Genomic DNA, 24,922 nt, shown 5'->3' with positions numbered 1-24,922 from the left:
CACCAATCTGCCCTTCCAGATGACTGCCAAGAAAAAGTGATATTCCATGAGCTTGGAGAAATACAAGGCAGGCCAGTAGGATTCTGGTTCATTTATTGAGTACATGACAGGTAAGACAGACAGACAGACAGTGTAAAATCACAGGTATTATTTATACTTTTAAAAAATGACAATAAATTACTGGATAATTAGTAAAAGCAGTTTTACTGATGGCTGCTCTCCAGTGACACAGGGCAGAGGAGGCGGAGAAATAAGTATGTACCAGCTGTGAACACAGAGAATGGTCACAAGGAGGAATTAACACTGAGTAGCACACCAAGTAGTGTTAAATGGGAACATCTGACCACACATGTCCTTCCCATCTTTTGTATTCCAAGTGCCAGCCAAAAGCTGCAGCCTTCAGTGCAGGGTCTGCTCTTGTCCAGGCACAGCATCTCTCGCTGTGGCCTGGCAAGGCAGCCACCTGCCTGCCGAGATGAATTTACCTGCAGGAACAGCATTAATTCTCCTTCCTTGGAGTGCAAGCCCTGCTACCAGAAAGCTAACTCTTAGTTTCTTCTGGTCTTAACTGATTTAAAAGAGCAGTTGCTCAGTCTCAGTTGTTTTGTCTCTAACTGGAAAGAGATCTAGTCTACTGAGGTTTCCCACAATGGGCTGACGACAGAGGGCTACACTGCTTTGAATTTTTCCTCTTTAGGGATAAATGCCCTTTGATGTGTAGTAGTCTCTAAGAGCATGTCCACTGCTGGACTCTTTGTACAGGAGATGTTCAGAAGGGACAAACTGAGCAGCTGGAGGTGGCACAACGCTCCTGCACATCTTCCTGCCCCAAGCATTTCTGAGGGTTGACCGATCAAAGTATTCTTAAGGGTCCTCCTAAAAATCAGACCCATCACTAGTTAGTAAAAACAGAGAATCAGCAAGAAACTATACATGTTTTCTGTGCCAGCAGGGAAAAGTCCAGCACACCTGTGTGCCACTACCCTGTAAGGCTTAGACTGACTCACTGACTTCTAATTTAGGAACTTATTCCTTCCTTATAACCACCATGAGCCCAGTGAATGACTTAACTCCTGCACTGAAGCCAAGGAGCTTGTGGCTTCCCAGACAAACTAAAACCGAATGGCTTTCAAAGGGTGAGAAAAGCAAATGCTAGAAAATCAGGTTTGTCTGAAAACTCCTGAAGGAGGGGAAAAAAAAGTGGTGATCCACTATGAAAATGGCAAATCACAGCTGAAAGAAACCTGCAGATCTGAGAGATGTCTGTGTTTAGGTCTTGGTGGGGCACGTCTGCATTATAGCTGCTGAATCACAGAACAGCACTGAAGAACTTACAAGACTATTTATAGGTCAGGGTCCTATAGCACTGGACTATACTGCATTAGCTCTCAGACTGGCAGCCAGAGGTGAACATGGTTTCAAGCCAGGCTGTACCTGCTGTGCAAGTTACCCAGGAACCTACAGCAAACGAGGGCAGGCAAGGAACAGTTCCTGTCTGAAATAAAACTTCATTAAAATAAAAGACAGCAAAAGGCAGGCATGCATAATTTATGGTGGTAATTCTATATGTCAGGGGCTATTAGGTTCTAATGGCTCTTGAGAATGTAAATCTAATTCTGCCAGCCAGAGTAGCCAAAGAAGCACCTACACAAACCAGTCACTGTCAGAAGCCCCTTGTCGACTGCAATCTACTGTAATTGTGTAGTTACTGGTCTCTGATTAAATAAAAAAGAACCCCAAACACAAAGTACCAAACCACCCTGCCACCTGCCACATCACCTCCCTGCTTTAGATCCTAAAGACAATCCCTGCTCTTGAGTTCACCCTGACACGGAGGAAAGTTCATAGTCACTGGAGGAACTGAACTGCCTCTCTACCTTCTTCTGATCTTTGATCTTTTGCAGAATGTTGACCTTTTTCTCAAAGTAGTTGACAAGGGCTGTTTCTGTCAGCATGGAAGCTAAGATCTGCTCAAAGGAGATCGACCAGTCAGTATCGATGGTGCTGCCGTACCTGGCAGCTGAACTGCTGCCTTCACAACCAACCAGGACCGTGTCATCTGCAATGTCCTCGCACTGCAGAGAGCCTGTGCTGACCATGGAGTAGGAAGACATGGACATATCATCTTTGGTTTCATCATCTGATAACAGCTGTAATGGAGAGCCTTGTCCTTCCCCTGACCCGTCTCCCAGAGTTTGGTTCTCCTGATGTGTTTTTTCAGGCTGAGCATCCCTGCAGGTTTTGTCCTCATGGTCAGCTTGGGGTTGCTGCTCCACTGCTGAATTCTGACTCTGTTCAGATGTTGGCGACTCCTCTTCACTCACAGGATCTTGGGTGTTGTTTGCTTTGCAGTCCTCAGACTTCCTCACAGGCCTGTTGGAGAATTTCTTCCCAACCTCCCCAATTCTCAGAAGGAGACTGGCTACAGTGGCAATTGCATGGTACAGCTCTTGCTCCACTGGGTCCTCGCTGAACATGTTGTAAAGGGTCTTGCATAACTCTATGAATTGTTCCTTGGAAAGATAAAGGCAAATAAAGCATACTTCAGGCTGAAAGAAGTTGACAGTGGCAGCTCACTGCATCATAGACTATCTCTATGTAAGGAACCCTTAAGGAGAAAGTCTAATGCCCTGCTCCTCACAGGACTACCCAAACCAAAACTTGAGATGGAGAGCATTGTCCAGATTCTCCTGGAGACGAAGCAACAGGCACCACCTTGACTGACTCGTTGTGTGTCTGCCTCTGTAAGTATTAATTCAGAACAGCCCAAACCAGGCAAAATCTTCTCTCTGCCACAAGAGCTAAATGGAGACACAGCTAGGAACTGAACAGTGGTAGTGCTTTGCTGACAGATCAGCAGAATACTCACACATCCACATCCGAGGAAACCTACAGTTTTACTACTCTCTTGTGGTCAGCATCTAAGCATCTGAAAACTGGTTTAAGTAGCACCCATAAAGGAAAGTAGAGACAGAAAAGATAACACCAGACATCAGACTCTCTTTCTTGTAACCACATTCTTTGGTCTCCCCCAAGGAGCTGTAGCTGAAGGCAATGCAAAACCAAAAAAATGCCAACTGAGTTTCTGTGACTGATTGGAAGGAAGCTGCTCTGGAGGGAAAACACAGACTGCAGGTCTTAGAGGAAAAATTAGTCTGGGAGGCAGAGAGAATCAAGTCTATTTGCCTGGTGGAAACAAAGCAGTTTGTCCACATCCACATAGCAGTTCAACACAAACATGTGGAATTAGAGGCTTCTAAAGCTGACCAGACCAGCTGTCACTCTGCAGGTGCAGGCTGGGTATGCTGGCAGAATGGCTGCACACAGTGCTGAATTCCCCACTAAGCTGTCAGTCAGCTAACTGCAAACCTTCACATTCACTTCTTACCTGACTCATTTTGGGCAGATCTTTAATGGTTTCTTTCTTGGACTCTTTTTCCTTGGCCCACATTCGTAGGTAGTATCTATAGTCCTGTGGACTGGTTCCTTTCTCCTCTGCAAGGCAAGAACAGGCCACTACTGTCAGGTGGTTAATGGTTTCCCACTTAAAAAGTAAATGGTGTGTCAGCAGAAATCAGCCTGGAAGCAGGTTTAATTGACAGCTCAGGAAAGCTGCATTGTTTTCTGCTGGTTTATCTCATCCAGTTCAGTAGAGCAAAAAGCTTAACACTACTGCATCAGCTTGACACCTCATAAATGAGCTCTCTGAGTACCACACACACGTTACAAAGGTTAGGATCTCAGTATGTGAAAGAGAGAAGTAAGGTACAAGAGAGATTTCTTTCCCAGCTGTCCACAGGGGACACTTTGAAAGGTCCCCTCAGTGGCAAAGGACAATTAACTGCTCATAACAGGAGGGAGACAAGACTAGAAACACGGTCTATTTATGATGAAATTACCTTTTTCTGGACCATTGTCATTTCTCCTTCCTTTATCTTCTTGGGTTTCTAGAAAAACCACCAGAATTACAGAAGAATGATTCACAGCTGATTTTCAGCAATACAACACATGAAGAACACAAAGCAACTCATACAGTAATTAAAATCATACAAGAATACATTTAATGGAAGGTAGATCTCGCACTCCCACGTAATGGTTGGAGGAGTGAACAGAACAGGATGGAAGCAAAAGGCTGATGGGATAAACTGGATAAAAAGCCACACTGAAAATGGGTTGAAAAGCTCAGGTAGAAGGCAGAACTCTTAAAAGACAGGGTGAAACAGATATTAAAGACACTTAGGCAATGTGATGGCTTAGAGACAAAGAAGTTATCCAAAGCAAGCTAATGAATGGAAAAAACCCAAACCACTACTGAGCACATAAATGACTAATATCTACACTCACCATTAGTCACTGCACTGACACTTTGGGAGCTATTTGCAGAGTCTAACTTCAGGAACTTCACTTCTGGTTCCCTATATTATCACTACACTACACAGGAAGTCTTGGTTCAACTGAGACTGTTAGATTAGCCACCTAACACCAAGCAGCACAAGTACTCACTCAGATTATGTATCTTGTTTTGAGAACTATGACATTTAGCACAACTGACACACTTTGACCTCCTATTTGACAATCCCTAACATTGTATTTTAAGAAGTACAGTAAATCAATCCACTAACAGTTTTACAATTCAATAGCCTGGACCCTTACACCTTTAAATGAGAAAGCTGTGAAGCAGGCACAGGTATCATCTACCCAGACCAGCAGGTCTGGCATCCCCCTGCCTCTGCTGTGAGCATATTTTTCTTGCTCACCAGTTTCTAGGGTGAGATAAGTCTCACTGAAAGAAGCTGGACAAAACCTATTTTGGCCAAGATTGAAACTCAGTAGGTAGAATATAGTGAAAGGTATCTAATGACTTATGGCACTTTATTCATAGTGGGAGTGTCATGAGAGAGGAGCAGCAGCAACAACTTCAGAGTATTTGAAATAGCACAGTGGTGCTGGCAGATGATATCAGCATTATGGCCATGCTCAATGCATGCACATAATCCAGGGACTGACCTTGAGACTCACAGTGCAGGCAGAAATCCAGCTCTGAGACAAAAGGAGATACTTGAGCAGCAGAAAAAGGGGTTGAGGGGACAAAATCCCAGATAAGACAGAAGAAAAGTCCAGACATAGACAGACACAGGGAAGGAAACAAAAACAAAGAGAGAGACAATGAGACTTGCATGAAAAACCTAAATCATGGTGGGAGACAGGTGCTGGTAAAAGCATGCTGCTCCTCCCCATCAGTCTATGGCTGTGCTTCAGAGCAGGCTGTGTCCTGCAAAAAATGGGCACTGAGGAGTTCATGCTCCAAACTTCTTTCCCATCATGCAGCAAAGACAGGAAAATCAAACACACTGGCAGTCTTTAATGCACTGCCACCAAGAGACCATGCTCTGCACAAGATCACATGGAGGAATGCTGCATCTCCTGCCTAAACTGAGAGACAACGGCAGCAGCGTTGCATTACCTTCTGCTGTAACATCCTCTGTGAAGTAACTTGTGGCCTCCAAAGCAGACTCAGTCTCCTCTGGATTCAGAGCTGTAGTTACAGAGAAGGAAATGTTAACAGCTGTAAGCTAACTTCATTAGCAAAATTCATGAGGCATCTCTTTTTATTGCGTGTCAGAACAGACATGCTCAATAGCAACAGTATGCAGAAGCAATCACTCACCAGGAGGCAGATGCAGTTTGTAGAGTACTTTGAGCTTTTCAGTGAGGTCACCATGGTACATCCCACCTGTGAAGAAAACAACCCAAAAGGCTAAGAAAAATTATACTTAGGATAAAGAACCACCTCCTGATCACAGGCTCAAAGCAGAATGAGTTCACGTGCAATGAGGAGACAATAACTGCACAAAGCCCTGTGCAGAAGCACTATAGAAATCCAGAACAAAGCTGCATCTTGTTGCTTTGCCACCCATTTCCCAAAATGGCACACTGGTTGGCAGCAAACAGCCATCTTCTGCTCTGCCTAAGGCTTCCTGTAGAGCTGTCACCCTCCAAACACTGCTACCCCCTTTTAGTTCTCTGCTTGGAAAAGGACAGAAACACAATATTCCAACTGCAATATTCCGAGATCTCCAAAAGCATCACTTACTCATCCCTGTCACAAACTCCTTGAAGTTGATGAGGGAATCCCTGTTCTCATCCAGAAGCCGGAACAAGCGCCCTGCCAGCACGGGGGTGTGTGCCCCACAGGACCAGGGGGTCAGGCTGATGAAGAGCTCTTTGAACTGCTCCATGTCTATGCGGTACTGCTCCAGGTAGGGCAAACTCTGATCCCGGCGGGCAGCTGCAGCACGATTATTCCCCCAGTAACAGCTCATCAGATACTTTGCCTTTGGAGGGAAAGGATGAACAGGTCACATTGCACCACACTACAACAGTCCAGAGGAGTGGAGGTGTTGTTATAGCTCCGGGATAGCATCGAGTAAGCAAAGATGAAACATTTCAGGACACACTGCCTATCTCCCCCACTACAGCCAGTGGCACTTCACTGTATGAAATGAAGGAGCAGACATGGACTTGATGGAAAGCACACAGCACAATCTGAAGGGAAAAACATAAACCATGATTCCAGGTTTGAATAACACAACACTCAGGAACATGCAGGTTTTAGAGCTGAGCCTCTCTTTCTGAGTCTCTAGCACAGTGCAGCTCAATTTGCAGTGGTGAATGCAGTTGGGTAACATCACTCTTTAAAACACAAATACATTGACAAAGAGAGGCAAAGCAGTAAAGTAATTCTCTCACAATTACAGAGCAAGTCAATGGAAACTTAAAGAATAAAAATTGAGGTAGGGTCAATCCCATCTCCTGTTCTGAGTGCTGTGTGACATTCGTTTCCACTGACTTCATAATCTCTTTCAAATACAGTGAATGTATTTTGGCCTTCTTTGAGGGGAGGAAATAAATCAATCAAGACAGTAACAGAGCCAGCCTTACTGGCATCATGTGTAACAGAATGCCACATCTGTTTCTCACCAACTGGATTAAGAATCAGAGCAAAAATCACTGCTTCCCTTTCAACTTTTCTGGATATTTGTTCTCCCTCTTCCTCACTCCAGCTTCTTACCTTGAACACTACATAAAGCTCTTCTAGTTCTTCCATAGAGAAGCCAATGTCACCAGACACAGCTCGAACCTAAGGTGAGGGAGAAAACACAGCAATTCGTTTCCAAGCTTGAAGAATTAAGTATGACTCACTGAGAAAAAAGTATCTGTGTAACATAGAGGAAAACAAGTGCAAGAAGATATGAGACAGGATGGGAGGGAGAACCTCACCATTCCAGTACCTCCCATTGCTATGGAATACAGGTCAGGAAGACAAGCAGAAACTGCTGACATATTGAGCAGCTAGAAAAAATCCTGTGTTTATTTCCTGCTTGTGCAAAACTGACTGCAGATTATGCTGCCTCTCCTTGTTTGTATCTTCACATGTTTGGCCCAGATGCATCGAAAAAACACCAGTGACAGAAACATGTGGAGGAGGTTCTGCACCTAGGACTGGGACATAAATGCAACAGCTATGGACACTGGCCTTTGGCCAGGAAGTCTGCTGTAGAATTCTCTAATGAGCCAGCACACTTTCTCAGTGGCAGGAAAATAATTATCTGCTAGCTGGTTTTTCTCAAAGATCCCAGGCAAGCACAAAACCAGACAGCACAAAGCAGTGGAGATTGCTACAAGGCCTGCAAGTGGTTTTTCTCTCTCTTAATGCCAAATATCTCATCCAATCACACCCTAGCCCTTCAATACATTCGATTAGCTTGACTAGAACCAGATGAAGGAGAAAACTGAAACCCCATTATTCCAGCCAATAAATCCATTTTCTACATGAACTGCAATTCTTTTAAGTCACTTAAAACTGGGTCTGCTACAGCCCAAACTTTCTGGATGCTGACAGCAAAACACATTCCATAAATCTGCCATTTGGGAGCTCATTCAGTCTGGGAGTCACATACCACACTCTTCTTGGCTGTATCCTCCAGAGACTGGATCACTTTCAGCCTTTGTTTGAAACGCATTTGTTCAATGTCATCTGCCTTCAGGTTGCTAAATTTCTACAAGAAACAAAGCAGACCAGGTCAGCATCATCTCCTAAAGAAAGAACAGCCTGTGTTCAATTACATGTTCTTTAACAAGTCCACTGTCCCCTCAGAGATGATCCAAAACCCTTAGAAGCCTTTAACCAGCAGCAAGAAGATGAGAAAAAAACCTCTCCACTCCCTATTAGCCCCGATCCTGCAAGAGAAGTCATTCACAATTCATGAGAAAACCAACAGCAGAGGTTTCTAAAGAACAGCAAAAAAGGCATCTGCCAGGACTGACAGAAATACAGGTCCTGTGGCAGAGATAAGGCAACAGAGAGGTTGCCCTTCCTTCCAGCCCTGTTTTCTTCTAGGATCCACACAAGATTCATCTTTTCTACTGACTGGGTCAGACAAGTGTGGTGAAGTTGGTGACATTCCTTCAGAAAAGAAACAGAGGTGGGAGATTTGAAAAAACAAAATACCCAGAAAAATGACAGCTGCCTGCCTGTAAGCAGCTGGAGAGGGACAGGATGCAAACCAGGAGATAAAGAGGGAAATGAACTCCCATTCACTGCAGTGTAGCAGAGGAAAGCTGGCACACACCAGTTCTCCATTGCAACAACGCTGGGCATCACTCTTGGGTCACCTTCCCATTGCTGTGATGTGGATCACAGAAGAGGATTCCAGTGCACATGAACTGGGATGATTCCATGTTTCTGCAGCACATCTCACTATTTCTATCCTGAATTTCCTTCCCCAACTCTCTGTTACTGACACTCACTGCAGTACATCACAGAAGAGGATTCCAGTGCACATGAATTGGGATGATTCCATGTTTCTGCACTACATCTCACTATTTCTATCCTGAATTTCCCTCCCCAACTCTCTGTTACTGACACTCACTGCAGTACATCACAGAAGAGGATTCCAGTGCACATGAACTGGGATGATTCCATGTTTCTGCACTACATCTCACTATTTCTATCCTGAATTTCCCTCCCCAACTCTCTGTTACTGACACTCACTGCAGTACATCACAGAAGAGGATTCCAGTGCACACGAACTGGGATGATTCCATGTTTCTGCACTACATCTCACTATTTTTATCCTGAATTTCCCTCCCCAACTCTCTGTTACTGACCATCCTCAAAACCAAATAAGAATAGCGACTTTTGTTGGCAAAGCAGGAAGAAATCTCTGCTCTCTAAGTTTTACTCATTTGTAGTCTTCATTTTAGTCTCCACTGGTGTTGGGGGGACTCTTTGGAATCTACAATAAGCAAGAGTGTTAAGCTCTACTCATACCAAACAGGTAGATTCCTGGCTTGAGCCTGTGCTCCTCCAGCACCTCAAGCTACAAATGCTGTTGAAATTCTGCTTGCCCACAGTAGAAAACTGGGTATTAGGAGAGGAAAAAAATATCTTTGGGGCAAAAATTAAGCCAGAACTTTACCTCATAGGATGTTTTGATGAGTTCAAAGATGTCAATTTCAAGTGGTGGGTCATCCCCACTGGTCAATAAGGCGTGCAAGTGGGGAATAGGGGGAGAGATGCTCTGCTTGTTAACTACGTTGTCCAAGTATCTGTGGGGAGAAAAGCCAGGACAGATGCAAGACTTCAGGATTAGTGTCCAGGAGGAGAAATAATATCCCAGACATATCATTCTCAACTTCTTTGTTATCACTAATCAAAACATGCAGGAAAATTTAATCTTGCCTAGCTAACCTGCAGTGCTACCCTCAATGTGTTTGAAGTCAAGCTAGTTTTCATGCTGTTTTCATTCTGTTTTGGGGGTATCTACTCTATTTTGAAGTGGGCTTCCAGTCATGTGAAAATCTTGCTGCACATATTAGAGATCCACATTTCCAACAAGAAAAATCTCACACTGATTAGACTTGGGAGATATCTGCTTGATAGTTTTATGTCTTCTCTCAGGATCTGTTCTCAAATATTAGATCAGAATTCCTCTGTGAATTTCAAATAAACAACCCTTCCAAGTTCAAATTCAGAGTGAGACACAGGAATGCATCATGCAAACAATTCCAGAAATACAGGATTCCTCCATATTTTAGCCAAAACTTAGTCTCAGCTGCTGTAGAAAGCAATAGCAAACCTCTCTGGAGCTCAAGTTTCATCTTAGAGTGTTATCTCTGACCTGCTACATAATGGAATTAGGTAGAAAAGATGATGACTAAAAGGCTACTATTACTATTCAGTCATAAATAAGAACAGTGAATGGTACCTGCCCAGAATAGTCATGGCTTCACCTTCATCACAGCACTGCAACAACTTCTCCATGTTGGCATCAAGAATGGCCAATGACACCTGCAAGATGAACTTGATTCCCTCATAGAAAAAGCAGTCAACGATCACCACGGCACTCTCAAAGGGCATCACACTGAGAAAGAGGGTGAGAAACCAGGAGAGGGAGATGGTGGAAATCACTCCTAGGTCCTGCATCTTCTCTGACAGCTGTGGAAGATACTCTCGTGTAAGCTCTTCAAAAATGCCTTGGTCCACCAGTGCACCTGGGAAAGCAAACAAAACAATGGCAGCAATAAAACTAGTGCTGCCTTGGTACTACAGCCAGGCTCACCAATCCTTAAACACAGTGTGACTTCACTTTCATTTCATATAAGCCTCTTAACAACAGAAATCACAGATTTACTGAGATTTGTTCCCTGTTTTCAAGAAAAACAACCTATTTAGTTAGTGACTATTCCTGCCCTGTGGATCTGTGCATTCTCACTGAAAGGGGAGGTGGAAGACCCCTGATCTTAGGGTATTTCTATCAAACTTTAAAAGCCCATAAAGAGGTGCTTTCACTAGCCTTTCCTGAGAGCCTACTCCAAAGATTTAACACATCAGTTAGATGGGTGAAAAATAACCCCATGTCTTCTAGATAGGTCTCCTTACTGCTAATGAACCCTCCTGCTATGCTCTTCCTTGTTACTACAAGTCAGTACTACCACCTTGGCAGCCTGCAGTCTCTCTTCCTGTCTCCGACACACACCTGGAGCTTTAAAGAGGGCAGGGTTATGCTTCATCATCTTTAAAATGCATCACATTTAATTCATTCTGAACAACAAAATGTTCCTGAGAGATGTTGGTGCAACTGTAGCTGAAAACCCAGGCTCCAGCATGAACCTGACAAAGACTCACCCACTACTCTTGTGTTGTAGTAATCTGGCAACATCCGCTCACATAAAGCCACCAGGAGCCAGAAAGCCTCTTCCTCATTGCAGTACAGCAACAGTACTGAGGTGACAATGTTCATGGCCTAGGAGCCAGCAGAGTCACAGACACAAGAGAAAAATATGAAGATGGTAAAGAAAACAGACAAGCTAAACTTAAAAAGCATGAAAACAGCAAAACTGTCACTAAAAGTCACGTCTATTTCCAGCTTTTACTGCTATCTAAGTCATCAGATGACCTTGAGACAATTCACTTTCCTGTTTCAGTTCCTCTGTTTGTGAGGCATCAAATAATATAACTGCTTTTTGTGAAAACTAAGTAAGATTTTCAGTTTTCCTAAGAAGCTTTGGGATGGTTTGGTGATTACAGAGCGACATAATGAGAACGTCTAATACAAGAGCAGTACCCCAAATGAAGCTGAACCTCTGCTGATTCGTTCCACAAAGCAGCAACTGGCTTTGTTTTCAATATGCTGCCCATAAGCATCATCAGTGACTTGGTTTAATTGCTCTTTTCAATGAAACCAGAAGATTTTTGGTTTTGCTGAACTAGGGAAAGCTCTAGCAGGAAAACAAGACTCTGTCACCGTCCCCAACAGAAATATGCAAGGTCTATTTAAATGCTGGATCCAAAGGGTAATTAAAAGACCTTGCAACACAACCACTGCTCTCCTACTCACACCATCACGTGGGCAGCATGAAGGAAAAGCTTCAAATGGAACAAAAAACTACAGAGAAAGTTCAAGTCAGTCATGGTCACCATGTAGGGCTAACAAGTGTGAGACTTGTTTCTTACCTGACAGTAGCCGATTGTTGGGTTCCTGAATGCATAAGCTGTTAAGACTCTGCGGAGGGCAGCGATTCCCAGCTCATTCTGGAAGGCAGGATGTTCTGGCATGGAACGGTGCAGATCCCTCTCAATTTCCTCTGTAGCGAGATTGTACTTTCCCATTGACTTTTCCACCAGATCTGCATAGTAGCCAGGATGAGTCACCATCTCGTTCCAGGCCCCTGTAAGGACAAACAAACACTGCTTCACCTCTTGAGCTTTGGAATAACGACCTCGTGCCTGCAGTTGCAGACATGAGGCAGCCAGGAAGCACGAGGTGAACTCATCAACTACAAATAGATGTAAAAGTACAGTAACAAGCTTAGTGTCAGATCATCATGTCAGAGTCTAGGCCCCAATGCTGGAATGCAGACACAGGAGGCCAAAGAGCTACTAAGCTCCTAAAGAAAGTTATCTCAGGAGCTCGATCACTGCGTGTTTGGCAAAACCACCACAAAACCTCCATTCAGGTGCAGCTAACTGGTGAATAATTTCTTCTGAAATGAGCTAAGACTTAAACCTTTTCGTTTGAGATGTGCAGAAAGCTTATTCCTGCTAGCTCTCAAAGTATCCAGCACAACATCCTACCTGAGAAAAGGAGCCACAGCTCTCCTCGAAGGCTCTCTGGGATTCCTTTCTGCACCAGCTCCCTGGTCTTGGCAGTGCGATACATGCACATCCCTCGCCCGTATTCAAAGAAATGGATGTTCCAAGACTCTTCCTTCATCTTCTCCTTTGCCTTCACAGGAACAAACATGGCCATTTTAGGAGATTAATGTATTTTTATGTTTGTAGGATGGGAGATTTCTGGGTATACTCAGGCCTACACTCACAAGGGGCATTGTGACATTTACAGCCTTTCTTCTTCCTGCTGAAGGAAAGAGTTTATGCTCATCTACACTGTTCTGAACCAGTTCTGAGCTTGCTTGAGGTCAGGTCTTTACAGTCCTAACAAGGGCTGTGCAAAGGCATACACCTTGCAAATCTCTACATAGGACCATGGTCTAAGACCATTAACTAGCAAGCAGAGGTATCAGTATTCTGCTTTCTTGATCTGAAGAAAAGCAGTTCAGAAACGTGAATTCACATCCCAGAAGCACAGCAACACGAATTTCTCAGCCTCTAATCAAGTATCTCTGTACTCATAGAGTAAGCTGACTGTCAGGTTACATCTACAGAGCAGCATCACTGTGACAGGCAGCAGGAGTGACCCGGGATAAATGCATTTTCAGTATTGGAGCAAGGACAGGGAATCTGCAATCCACGGCAAGCTATTTAAATAAGTTCAAATTTTATTTACCCCTTTTGGTCCTGAGAGCTCCTCAGAGTTTCTTCTGAAGAGTTTGAGCAGTCCCTGTGAGGCTGTTGGCACTTCCCCAGCACTGAAGTTGACAGGTCGACTGCTGAGAGTAGACGTGGGGCTAACCGCAAGCGGACTGCTAGAAGGCAGCTCTGGAACCTCCTGAAGAAGAGAAGGTAACACACCTCAGTTCAGGCAGCCTCCCTTCTCTGCTAAGTGTCTAACAAAGGGCCAGCATTTGCTAGTGACAAGCACTGTTAGCACACTGTAAGGGGTATTACTCTGAAGAGTTGACAAATGCTCTTCCCAGCTACTTCCTTAGTACCTCGCAACCAGGATCAGCCGAGTTCCACTTCCATTCCCTGTCGCAGGGCTTCTTGGACGGTGTTCTCTGCAAGAAGTCAGAGATCCTCTGGACCAAGAAATCTCGGTCTTTCAGATTGGCAAAGAAGAAGGTCATTTTACTTTTAGTGCTGATGGACAGAGGGCTGGGCAAGACACTGGAACTGTCTGCTTTCTCAACTATTGTCACCTGGAAGGGAAAGACAAGGGCTGTCTGGATCTGGCAGGCTCCCTGTTTTCTACAGAGCACTGCACAAGAGGCAGAAAAGACCAGAAGGGTCTGTAGACTTAACAGACAGCTGAGACACTCCCACCTCTCTGAGAGGAATGATGAGATGACAGGCCTCCTCAGCCTTGCTGGCAAAGCAGATGTAATTGTTGGAAACAAACATCTGGCCAGGAATATGCATCTTGTTGAATGGTGTCCACAAGGTACAGTCTGTGTGTCCATCCAGGCACTCATCCTTGGGCAGCCGGAACGTGGCACGGTAGCACTCGTTTTTGGCTCGAGCATCCAGGTCTCTGGGGAAAAGTAAAGAGTAGCCCCCAGAGGTTTTTCCTCACTTGGAAAACCCCATCCAACACTAATGTTAAATGTTCATCCCAATCACAACCCCTTCAGACTGTGCTGTGTATTAGTATTAATTTCTCTAGGGTGCCACCCCTTATCTGACTCCTCTTTCAGGCTTCAGATGTGCCTCACAGGCGAGGCCTGTGCTGCAATGTGAGATAAAACATGCAGCTGCATCTGTGAAATTTCAGTGTTACTCCATAGCCTGAACCTGCAGAGAACAGCCCCCAGTGGGAGGATTCATTCCAATACAAACCTATATTACTGTTGGTAATAAACCCTTCCACTTCAGATAAAGGGGCTGAGGTATTTGCTTTGTTTCACTTTTTTTTCCCCCTTTTAAACAGGGTTTTTAACAGTTTCTAGTTGAAAATTCCTTCTAAGGGGCTGATGAAATTTCTTTCTTTCATTTTTTTTAAACAGGATTTTCAACAGTTTCTAGTTGAAAATATTTCCTAGCAGTGCCTAGTCATGCATGACAAGATGTGAGGGTGTGTGTGAACCCAGTATCAATTTGAAATAGAAACAGAAGAGAATAGGCAAGAGGGTTAGTGACTGAAATACATGGAGTGAGAAAATTCCAGTGGCACCTGGGAGCTACACAGCAGTGCAGATTTATTACTACAATCACATTCTCTGCCTTCTCTTCTGACTGCTGGGAACAAATACCTTTTTAATGCAGAGATGTTCTTAAGAGGCTTCCTGGGCTTGGGGAGAGACTTGTCCTGTAGGAAGCTCTCATTATCCAGCAGCTGCCGCATAGCGATGTTAGCCAACTGCTCCATCAGCTTGAAAGTCTCGTTGATGTTGAGAAACATGGAAAAATAAAGTTCATTGTCCCTTGTGCTCACTTTAATGCACTCAGGGAACAGCAGTGTAGCATTTTTTTCTAGCTGGGTTACATCCACCCACTGGATCACCAGTGTAACTGGGGAAAAAAGAGAATAAATCAAAGACTACTATTACGGTTCGAGGCAAAACGACAGACAATCAGAGATGAAGCTCAAGCAGTCAGTAAGCTCTCAGTGCAGCAGCATTTTCTCCCCTCTTATATGTGGAGAGTTCTTTTCTTCCTACTTTTAGTGGGTTCTCCAAAAATACTTGAAAACAATCAATGGGATTAACTAAACTAGAGATAATGCAGTTTCAAAGGGACTATCTCACACCCAGCAAATGCTTTCAACTACAAGTACTCACATTTTCATTCTTCCTGTCCAGCATATTAGCTTTCAGCTTGGGAGTTCAAGCTTTGTAAATACTGAGCCCTGGCAGTGGTTCCACATAAAACTCAGCAAAGTAAAAAGATTGCTTGGTTCTCTCATCCAGTCAAAGAGAAACTTTATTTGTGGAGTTTGAGAAATGTTTTGAAAATTGACTGAGGCAATCAGTCTAAGCATAACTGAAGGGCCTGTGGGAGCAAGGACTGATCTATGCACTGAGCTAGAGCTCAGTAAAAGGAATAAACCTGTCACCTCAACCCCCCAAAATTCACAGAAAAGATCAACTGCATCAAAAGAGAGCATGGGAAACAGCAGAAAAACAACCTGCAGGCTTGGAACTCACCCTCCTTGCCCAGCAGGAAGGAGTAGAAACAGAGGTGATTGACAGTGAGGTACAGCCAACCCTGCCTGGGTACACGTCCCTTCCAATAGCTGCAGGAGTAGTAATTGACCAACTTCTCCACCTCGGGCATCCCAAACTGCTTCCGCATCTTCAGCTCAGCCTCTTTGAATTTACCTGGATCCTCTTCACTCTGGGGCTGCTCATTCTTGTTCTCTTCAGCAATAATTCCCTGAAAGGACACGGGAGGAGAGAGAGAAGAAGTGGAAGGGAACATGCCTGCTGACAGACATAATATACAGCAAAAGGTCACAGCAGCAATCCAGAAGACAGAAGGAAGCAGCACGACTCAGCAGTTATCATTTCTCCTGTCACATTAGAGGAAGAGCAAAGACAAGCAGAAAGAGCAGTCAGATAGTCTGGGAGTCTATGATCTGGACACATGAAGCAAGCATTCATGTTTAAGGTTTGACTGAGTTTCTCACAACTGGTAACACTTTGAACACCCTGGAGGAGAACTGGAGTCTATTTTCATTTGCAAACACGCTTCTTCAACAGGAAGAAGATCATCTGCCAGGAAGGGCACAGCTCAGCAGTCTGTCAGAACCTGACAGCAGCACTGGAAAAGCCTCAAACTGCTGCTGTTGCATAAACCCTGTATTTGTAAGTTTCTGCTCTGGAAGAGTCACAGGCTGTGTTAACTGATCAAGAAGCAGACACCTGTCTGGCTCAGAAGGAACTCCTTTACAAGCTAGGTGCCCTTTAGGCCACTGCAGCAGGGCAAGCACATTGCTTGCAAACCTGAACGCTCTCTCCTGTATCTGATGCCAGATGAACTCTTGTTAAACATTCTCCCTGCAGCAAGGATTTCCAAAAAGCTTTACATTTTAATTGGTAGGAGCATCCTAAGCAGGCTGTTCCTTGAGATCTACTGCTCATAAACTTTTCCCCACCAAATACCTTTGTCCAGTGTTATGACTGTAACACGATGCTGACAATACTGTATGCATCCCACAACAATTGCCAACGTGTGTGTGTCTGAAGAGGGAGCAGAGAGAAGTTTTGCAGTGGAGCTTTTGCTCTCTGCCTCCCAAAGGTAAAAGATTCTTAAAACCACCTCCCCAGTTCTGTCTCAGGACGTGCAAGACCCTCAGGGAAACATGTCACTTACATGGATTTTGCCCTTGACAAAGGTGGTGATATCTTCTTCGTTATCAAAGATGGACAGAGTCTGTAGTAAGTTATTCTCCAGCCACTCCCAATGCTTTGTGATCTCTTTACGAGATGATCCTAATTGAAGAGGTGAAAGATGGGGGGAAAAAAGAAGTAAAAAGGAAATTAGAACAAGGTCTTTTCTCCTCCACCTTGACAGCAGGAAACTAATCATCACTAAACAGTGATGAAGACAAATCAAACACTCCAGCTGCATACAAGTCAAGTACATTTTAGGTACACCAATGTTATGTTTCTCATGAAAAGGCTCTACTGGCACCAGGGATCATCAGCACACTACCAACAGATCATCCTCTTTGCCCCTGCACACCAAACAGGCAAAACAGCATTTTTTATGTTTCAGGCCAGCAGTACTCTCGAATTTCTTGTATTCTAGAGCAAAACCAAGCAATTTCCAGGAGGACCTTGAAGTTTCAGAACAACTGAACTTTTTAAGCCTTAAAGAGGTTCCATTTTCCATGGGCATACAATTCCAAAAGAGAATGCAACCCAAATATTCATGTCAGAAAGTTCTTTGCTTCCTCAAAGAAAAACATCTCAGCACATTTTCTATCAGTTGTCTTGAACCATACAGTGTACAACAGCACTGTAGATCCAGTTTAAAGAACTTCTCACAGGAAGCTGCTTTAGTTGCCATTAACTGTTTTAAAGATTTGTTTGCCAAGAGACTTCTCCTCTCTATTGAGAACCATCACTATAATTTCTTGGTGACAGGAAAAAATGCTGAAGGAAAAAAACAAACCCACAAAGGCAATTTGTTTTAAAGAGATAAGAAACATTGCTACACGCAGACAGAAAGCAAGAAATCTGTTTAAATGCAAGGCAAATACATTTCCATGTTTCTCTTTGCCATATTCCATCAAAGTTAACTTCTGAAGTTTCATACCAAAGGAGTGGGGTATCTAAAAAGGCTAACAGCATGCCTCCCACTGCTCAATTTCTCTGCAAGTCCATCAGACCCCTTGGTGTGGTTAATGATGGAAGAGAAGAGAGAAGTGAATGCAAGCAGTCCCCTAAAGCTACTGCTCTTTCTTCTAGAGGCAGCTTCTAGTGTCCAGGTATTTGTAGCTGGACACCTAGCCACAAAACCCAGTGCCAGCTAGTCTGTGGTTTCATAAGCAAAAATAAATCCAGGAGCTGAAACAAAAACCTAGCAGCAAGTAAGGTCTCCTGCCTCAAAGGACTGCAGGGCTAGGAGCTGGAGTTTGTGTGTGGAGCCAAGTGGATGAGACAAGAAGTATTTCTTCTTTTACCTCTGTGTGTAAGTTTACTTGCCATCTATCCTACCTATCTCACAAAGACTTTAAAGCAAAAATGATCTTGAGTAATACAAAATGGCTTATGTTCAGAATTATCAGTCATATGATGCTCTGGTTGTGGAAACCCCCCACAGGTCCAGCAACGATGGCAGGGGAATGAAGTCTGTGTTTTGGTTTCGTGAGCTGCATCTCTCTGCAAGTGACAGCAGAGAAATGGCTAAAATTAGCCAGGCCTCAATAATTGATGTCCTTCTAAGAACATCATCAAAATGACATTATAATGAAGGTGTGGAATTCTGCAATTCCTACTAAAGGGAGTTGTAAGAACAATGTGCTGAAAGGCCGAAGCTGCGTGCAGGAACAGAATGCTACTAAGTGGATTGACACCTGATAGAGTGTAAATAAAAGAGATGCCTTTTCCAGCTAGACAGCAATATAGATTTTATAACTGTGAATGAATTCCACTACTCTTGTTTGGACAGTAAAATAATAATAATAATAATAATAATAATAATAATAATAATAATAATAATAATAATAATAATAATAATAATAATAAACAACAACAACAACAAACCAGGTTGGAAGAGACCTTCAAAATCATCGCGTCCAACCCCTCAAGCAATCCAACACCACCTAAACAACTAACCCATGGCACCAAGCACCCCATCAAGTCTCCTCCTGAACACCTCCAGTGATGGTGACTCCACCACCTCCCCAGGCAGCCCATTCCAATGGGCAATCACTCCCTCTGTATAGAACTTCTTCCTAACATCCAACCTAAACCTCCCCTGGCACAGCTTGAGACTGTGTCCTCTTGTTCTGGTGCTGGTTGCCTGGGAGAAGAGACCAACCTCTGCCTGCCTACAACCTCCCTTCAGGGAGTTGTAGAGAGCAATAAGGTCACCCCTGAGTCTCCTCCTCTCCAGGCTAAGCAACCCCAGCTCCCTCAGCCTCTCCTCACAGGGCTGTGTTCCAAACCCCTCACCAACTTTGTTGCCCTTCTCTGGACTCGTTCCAGCAAGTCAACCTCCTTCCTAAACTGAGGGGCCCAGAACTGGACACAGGACTCGAGGTGTGGCCTAACCAGTGCAGTGTACAGGGGCAGAATGACCTCCCTGCTCCTGCTGCCCACACTGTTCCTGATGCAGGCCAGGATGCCATTGGATGCAGACAATGTATTTACTCCAGTATAACAATTTATCAAGCTCCCTTCACTTGATACATAGCCTGTCCGATTTTACCATCCTGTGTTACTGAAACGTAACTGAGATACAGAGGATCAACTAAAACACTGCTGAGCTTGTGCAGAAGCACCACACTCATCGAGGGGCAGAGTATTACAGAACTTCAGATTTGCAGCGCCTGTGGCCACCAAAGATTTCTGCTTTCTTCTATGCCTGTCATTTTGGTTTCTGCCAGTCCTTCTCTACGCCTCTGCCTTCCCCGGAAGGGAAACAGTTTCTGTCAAACACAGCAACTTAGAAACTTCTCTTCTGGAGAGTTTAAGTAGCTCTGCAAGGAGATTGTTGTGTTGGCTGCCTGGGGAGAAGAGGGGAACAGGGAAAACAGGACACCGATCCGTGCGCTTAGCATACCATTACTTCATGCTCAGATTTCATGTCTCAACCACAAAGTGAGAAGTGAAGATTCTGAGCAGAAACAAAGTTTGTCTAACAAATATCTCTTTAGCAACCAGCAGGACCTGGAGCCTTAATCAGTGTTCACCACTAGACATCAGAAGGTTGTACCACAACATTCTAGTGCAGCAGTCACACTCCTCAAGTAAAAGAGGCCAAGGAATCTTGATGCTTTAAGGAAACATTCCTGTAGTTATTTTACAGCTCTAGTGCATCTCTCCATCTCTTACAGGCCAGAAGGAGCAGAAAAAATTAAATAAATAGTGGATCCAGACAGTAAGTAGATTCCCCAAAGAGTGTTTGGCACCTTGAATGACCTTACATGTTGCCCTCTCCTACCCTGTTCACAGTAAGCAGGCTTTGGCACAACACTTGTTGTCCCACAGCAATCTTATCATCATGTTTTTGTTCTCTGAACAACCTCAGTGTTGATCTTCCAAACAAACACCTTGGAAAAGAGAAAATTTGCAACAGCTGCTTTCTGTGGAAGCTTTGAGTCCCTAAACTGCAGTTTAAACAACACTGGGGAGTTTTGTATTTCTGACATCTTCCACTAGCCCACCAGACACCCCAGAGTTCCCTGGGCAGTCACTGTGTATCCCTGTGTGGGATACCTGATCATCTGAACCAAAAAGGCAACAGAGTAACACAAATCCAGCTCCCATCAGGAGTCACACTAATACACACCACATGCCACTGCCCAGTACACTTGAGAGTCCTGAGTCTGGTGCAGAATACGGTATGGGGCAACTCTGGCACTGGAATCCAAAACCACGTCTAACGTTCCCACAAGAAGACCTAGGAAGCAAAGAGAGAGAGATTACAACAATGCAAAGAACAAAGAATTGGGTTATGCAAAACCACAGGATCAATGCTACAGAAGGATGCTGGTGCTCATATAATCTGTGTAGGGGGAATAGAATGAAGCTGGAGGTGGGGAGATTCAGGCTGGATGTGAGGAGGAGGTTCTTTACCATGAGAGTGGTGAAGCCCTGGAATGGGTTGTCCAGGGAGGTGGTTGGGGCGCCGTCCCTGGAGGTGTTTAAGACCAGGCTGGATGAGGCTCTGGCCAGGCTGATCTAGTGTGGGGTGTCCCTGCCCATGGCAGGGGGGTTGGAACTAGATGATCCTTGTGGTCCCTTCCAACCCTGACTGATACTATGATACTAAGAGTAGTGGCTCTTGGTTGAGAAAACGAAGACTCGCAGAGTCCCTGTGTCACCTACAAACCAACTACAGCCACTGGTAATGGATAAAGTTTAGATGGCAATTAAATCTCTCTTAAACCTCATTACAAGCCTCTGCCTTCCTAGGAGACTTTTCTAATAAAAGTGAAATGTGTTTTCCTCTGTGGGGTTTCTGTTGCTAACAGTGATTTTTCAAGCCTACTGCTCAGAAGAGTTTTCAATGCTGCGTCTTTCAGCATCACCTATGCAAACAGCCTCTAAGACACCTCATCCAAACAGCAACAAGTAGCTCTAGAAAAACTGGTACTCACAGGCTCCACTGATCTTTCTGGAAGTACTTTGATTGAACAAAGAAAGAAGGCAGAGAATTAAAATTCCTTAACACATGAGTTAAAGCAGTTCTCTTGTGCTGTGCAATAAACCAGCAGGCACTTCAGAATAAATGCTGACAGCCCCCAGACTTTGTAAAGCCAACCCATTTGTTCCTAGGAGGTCTATTGACTGGATAAACACCTAAGATGATACTTTGTTGTTCTACATAACACACTAAGAGTGCCTTTAATGAAGAATGATTTTGCAACATCCTCATGATTAAAAGTTTTCTAACACTACAGCTTGGAGAGGGCACACGGTTGCTCCTCTGGATCACTATCTGGGAGGCCAGGGCTCAACTCTCTGCTCTCCTCCATGTGGTTTGGGTAGGTCTGAGCAGACTGTGCTCATCCATGTCTCATTCATTATGGTGAAACATGCTACTTCCTCCCATTTCTCTCTCTTGGCTATCCACAAGTAACAGATGAGGAGCATGTCACTGGTCACACTTCAAGAGAAACACCACCTCTAGCAAGCTCAGCTGGTAACCCTTCAACCAAACACCTATGTACCCAGCACAGCAGGATCTCAGGTTTGGCTCCAGGTTTCCTGTGCACAGTTTTAGGCAGAATAATACAGATTAAAAAGTCAGTTTGAATACTTCCTATGAAATGACCAATGTCTCAAACAATGACATATGGGCTGGTAATAAGACATGTTGAAGAACCTGAGTACCACACCACCTTTCCATCTGGGCTTAATATTTATGTTCTCTTTTAAAACATCAGCTTGCAGTTGTGCAGCTCCTTGAAGAGGATTTTTAGCATGCAGGAGTTCTGCAGAAGACTCTAGCTCAAGCTCAAGAAGTAAACTGGCTCAAAGATTTGAGCATTTAAGAACAGCTCAACTGAAATGTTCCCAGCATGGCACCAGGTATCATTTCTTCTTGTAAAACCCCAGGAAATTCCAGAGTACCATTCTATGCCTGGATGCAAAACTATGCAAGTAAACCAAAACAGAGCCATTCAAAACCATTTTGAACACTGAAAAGATTAACTCTGCAAAGGATGTTTAACAGCTGTGTCAGTTCTGTAGTTATAGAGTCATAGAACTGTCAGGGTTGGAAGGGACCTCAAAGATCATCTATTTCCAACCCCTCACACTAGATCAGGTTGCATCCAGCCTGGCCTTAAAAACCTCCAGGGATGGGACTTGTACCACCTCCCTGGGCAGCCTGTACCACTGTCTATTAGGATGGAGGGGAAATGCCTACCTCCTACCTCTCTCTCCATGCCACTCATTTGACCAAACAAGACTGCCAGCACAGGGTGGGTCTGTTCTTGCAGCACAACCCTCGCCTGCCTCTCAGGTCCAGCATCCCTTACCCTGTCAGCCCCTGGTGAGGGTGCTCAGATGCAGTCCTTACTAGTTAGTACTAGTTGGTTAACAGGGCTCACACCTGAAACTGGCCGTGCACAAGGCACAAATGCAAAAAGCAGGTTTCTGTCATTCTCTCAGCTGGGTAATTCTGCACATGAAGAGGGGGTTTTAAACGGGAGAGGACTTTGTTGTTGTTGTTGACACTGTGCCTTAGTCACAGCTGCGTGATTCTAACAGCTTGTCAACCTAACCTGGCTATCAGGCAGACGCACATAGGGGTAGTTTTCACCGGGATGCGCCCACGCGACTTCACCCCCAGCCCGCCCGAGCATGGCACAGTCTCCGTGCTGATGGAAATTAAAAACTACGTCTCACTGTCATCCTCTAAGCGTTGACAAAGCCACAAGCCACCTAGAAGACACCTGAGTAGCTCGGGGCAACACGCCTATGGCAAAGAAGCCATTTCCGACACGGGAGGATCATCTCAGCCGCCCCGGCACAGCTGACCCCCGTGTGGCAGCCCCGCGGGGAGGGCCTGACCCCAGGCACCCTCCGGCCGTGCCAGCGCTGCACAGGCTCAGCCGGGAGGCTGCTGCGGGCTCGGCTCAGGGCGCCCCGAACTGACGGGGCCTGGCAGCACGGCGGAGGATGGGACAAGGCACATTGGCGGCTGCCATCACCTGCCGCGGCGGCCGGAGGCTCAGCTGGGTTTAGAGAGAGGGAGGGAGGGAGGGAGGAGCGGGCTGACCCCAGCCGGCGGGGCCTGCATCTCTCCCCGCCAGCTCCGGCCCCGCAGCCGTACCGAAGCCAGCGGCTCCCGCCCCGCCCTAACGGGATCCGCCACACGGTCCCGGGCTGTCCACTCGGCCCTTCTCCGGGCCGAACCGGTCCCCGCGGGGACACGGCAGCGGGGCAGGAGCGTCGCCGACCCCCCCTCCCGCTGCCCGCGCAGCGCCGGCCCCGAGGCGGCCGGGCCGGAGCCTCCCCGCAGCCCCGCCGCGCCTCACCCGTGAGGCCGCCCCCTTTGCCGTGTCCCCGCCGGCGCTGGAGCAAGAAGAAGGGGTTGGCTCGCTCCGTGACCCACAGCGCGCCGGCCAGCAGCACCTCCTCGGGCCCCAGCCACATCGTGGCGGGGCAGCCGCGGTGGAGCGGAGCGGAGCGGCTCGGCGGGGCTGGGGCCCGGCCGGAGCTGGGAGGCGGCGCTGCGGGGAGCGGCAGCGCCGCGCCGGCGCCCACGGCGCCCTCTGGCGGCCTGGCCCCCTCACGGCAGGGAGGCGGTGCCAGGCTGCCGCCGTGGCGCGGGAGGGAGGGCTGTGCTCCGCCAGAGAAAGGATCTCCGGTTCGAGTCCCGCTCCCGGAGGGTGTCCAGTGCCACCTCACTGTACCGGCCGTGGCGGGCAGTTCGGGGTCCCCTCCTCTGCCTCTCGGTGGCGCCCTCCATTGAAAACCTTGAACATTACAAGAGAAATGTGCTTCTGCTTCGGTAGTAAAACATCAGGGCAATGAAACATCACACCCTGCTTTGTGTTGGAAGGGACCTTTAAGAGCCATCCAGTCCAGCCCCCCTGCAGTCAGCAGGCACAGCTGCAACTAGAGCCCCAAACAACCTGACCTGGATTGGTTTCAGGGGTCGGGCATCTCCCACCTTGCCAGTGTCTCATCGCCTTCATCATAAAGCTCTCCTCTTATCCTTTGCCTCCCTGCGCAGCCCCGCAGGACTCACAGGAGCTGCCTCTAACTCAGATGATTGTTTAAATGCTCCCCTCCACTGTCCATGCAGTCATTTATTGGCAGTGCAGCTTTGCAGGGGGCTATAGCCTCCTCCAGACTGCAGCCCTCCACTGTGGGCCCCAGTCCCCCACTCAGTGAGGACACGTCCAGCTCTCCTACCCAAGCTGGCAATGTTTTCATCTTCCTTTTTGGGGAGCTGGGAATTCATTAACCCTTTTTGCTGTGAAGCACATGAACCTCCAGCATCTCAGCCTTGGCCAGCCAGCCCTCACCCTGCCAGGATGGGGTGGGGATGCCCAGCACCACCCTCTTGGCAGCCAGCTTCATTTTGAGCCTCACTTTGGGGCTTTGGAGC

General features: G+C 45.9%; 1 protein-coding gene across 3 annotated transcripts; it reads right to left on the bottom strand.

Moving 5' to 3' along the window:
- Positions 1 to 76: 76 nt before the first annotated feature.
- TBC1D9B (TBC1 domain family member 9B) lies at positions 77 to 24,029 on the bottom strand. 3 transcript variants are annotated; one of them, XM_068162449.1, is made up of 22 exons: positions 23,844 to 24,029; positions 20,645 to 20,755; positions 16,997 to 17,115; positions 15,829 to 16,057; positions 14,935 to 15,193; positions 14,009 to 14,216; positions 13,678 to 13,884; positions 13,353 to 13,514; positions 12,641 to 12,791; positions 12,020 to 12,234; positions 11,192 to 11,309; positions 10,272 to 10,557; positions 9,483 to 9,612; positions 7,962 to 8,060; positions 7,073 to 7,141; positions 6,095 to 6,335; positions 5,669 to 5,734; positions 5,465 to 5,536; positions 5,008 to 5,058; positions 3,900 to 3,947; positions 3,389 to 3,495; positions 77 to 2,513 (listed from the first exon to the last, which is right to left on the bottom strand). In XM_068162449.1, exons 1-22 carry the CDS (start codon positions 23,959 to 23,961, stop codon positions 1,821 to 1,823), a joined length of 3,759 nt encoding a protein of 1,252 aa, XP_068018550.1. In that variant the 5' UTR covers positions 23,962 to 24,029; the 3' UTR covers positions 77 to 1,820. The 3 variants fall into 3 exon arrangements, with proteins under 3 accessions (XP_068018550.1, XP_068018559.1, XP_068018568.1); XM_068162458.1 differs by having other exon boundaries at positions 5,008 to 5,040; positions 23,844 to 24,028; XM_068162467.1 differs by lacking the exon at positions 5,008 to 5,058 and having other exon boundaries at positions 23,844 to 24,028.
- Between the last annotated feature and the right edge of the window lie 893 nt (positions 24,030 to 24,922).

The sequence above is a fragment of the Melanerpes formicivorus genome, unplaced genomic scaffold (genome assembly GCF_026170545.1).
Source record: "Melanerpes formicivorus ecotype bairdi unplaced genomic scaffold, bMelFor1.0.p_v2 SCAF_2, whole genome shotgun sequence".
In the NCBI taxonomy this organism is placed as follows: Eukaryota; Metazoa; Chordata; class Aves; order Piciformes; family Picidae; genus Melanerpes; species Melanerpes formicivorus.
This window is presented reverse-complemented; position numbering and strand designations above follow the sequence as displayed.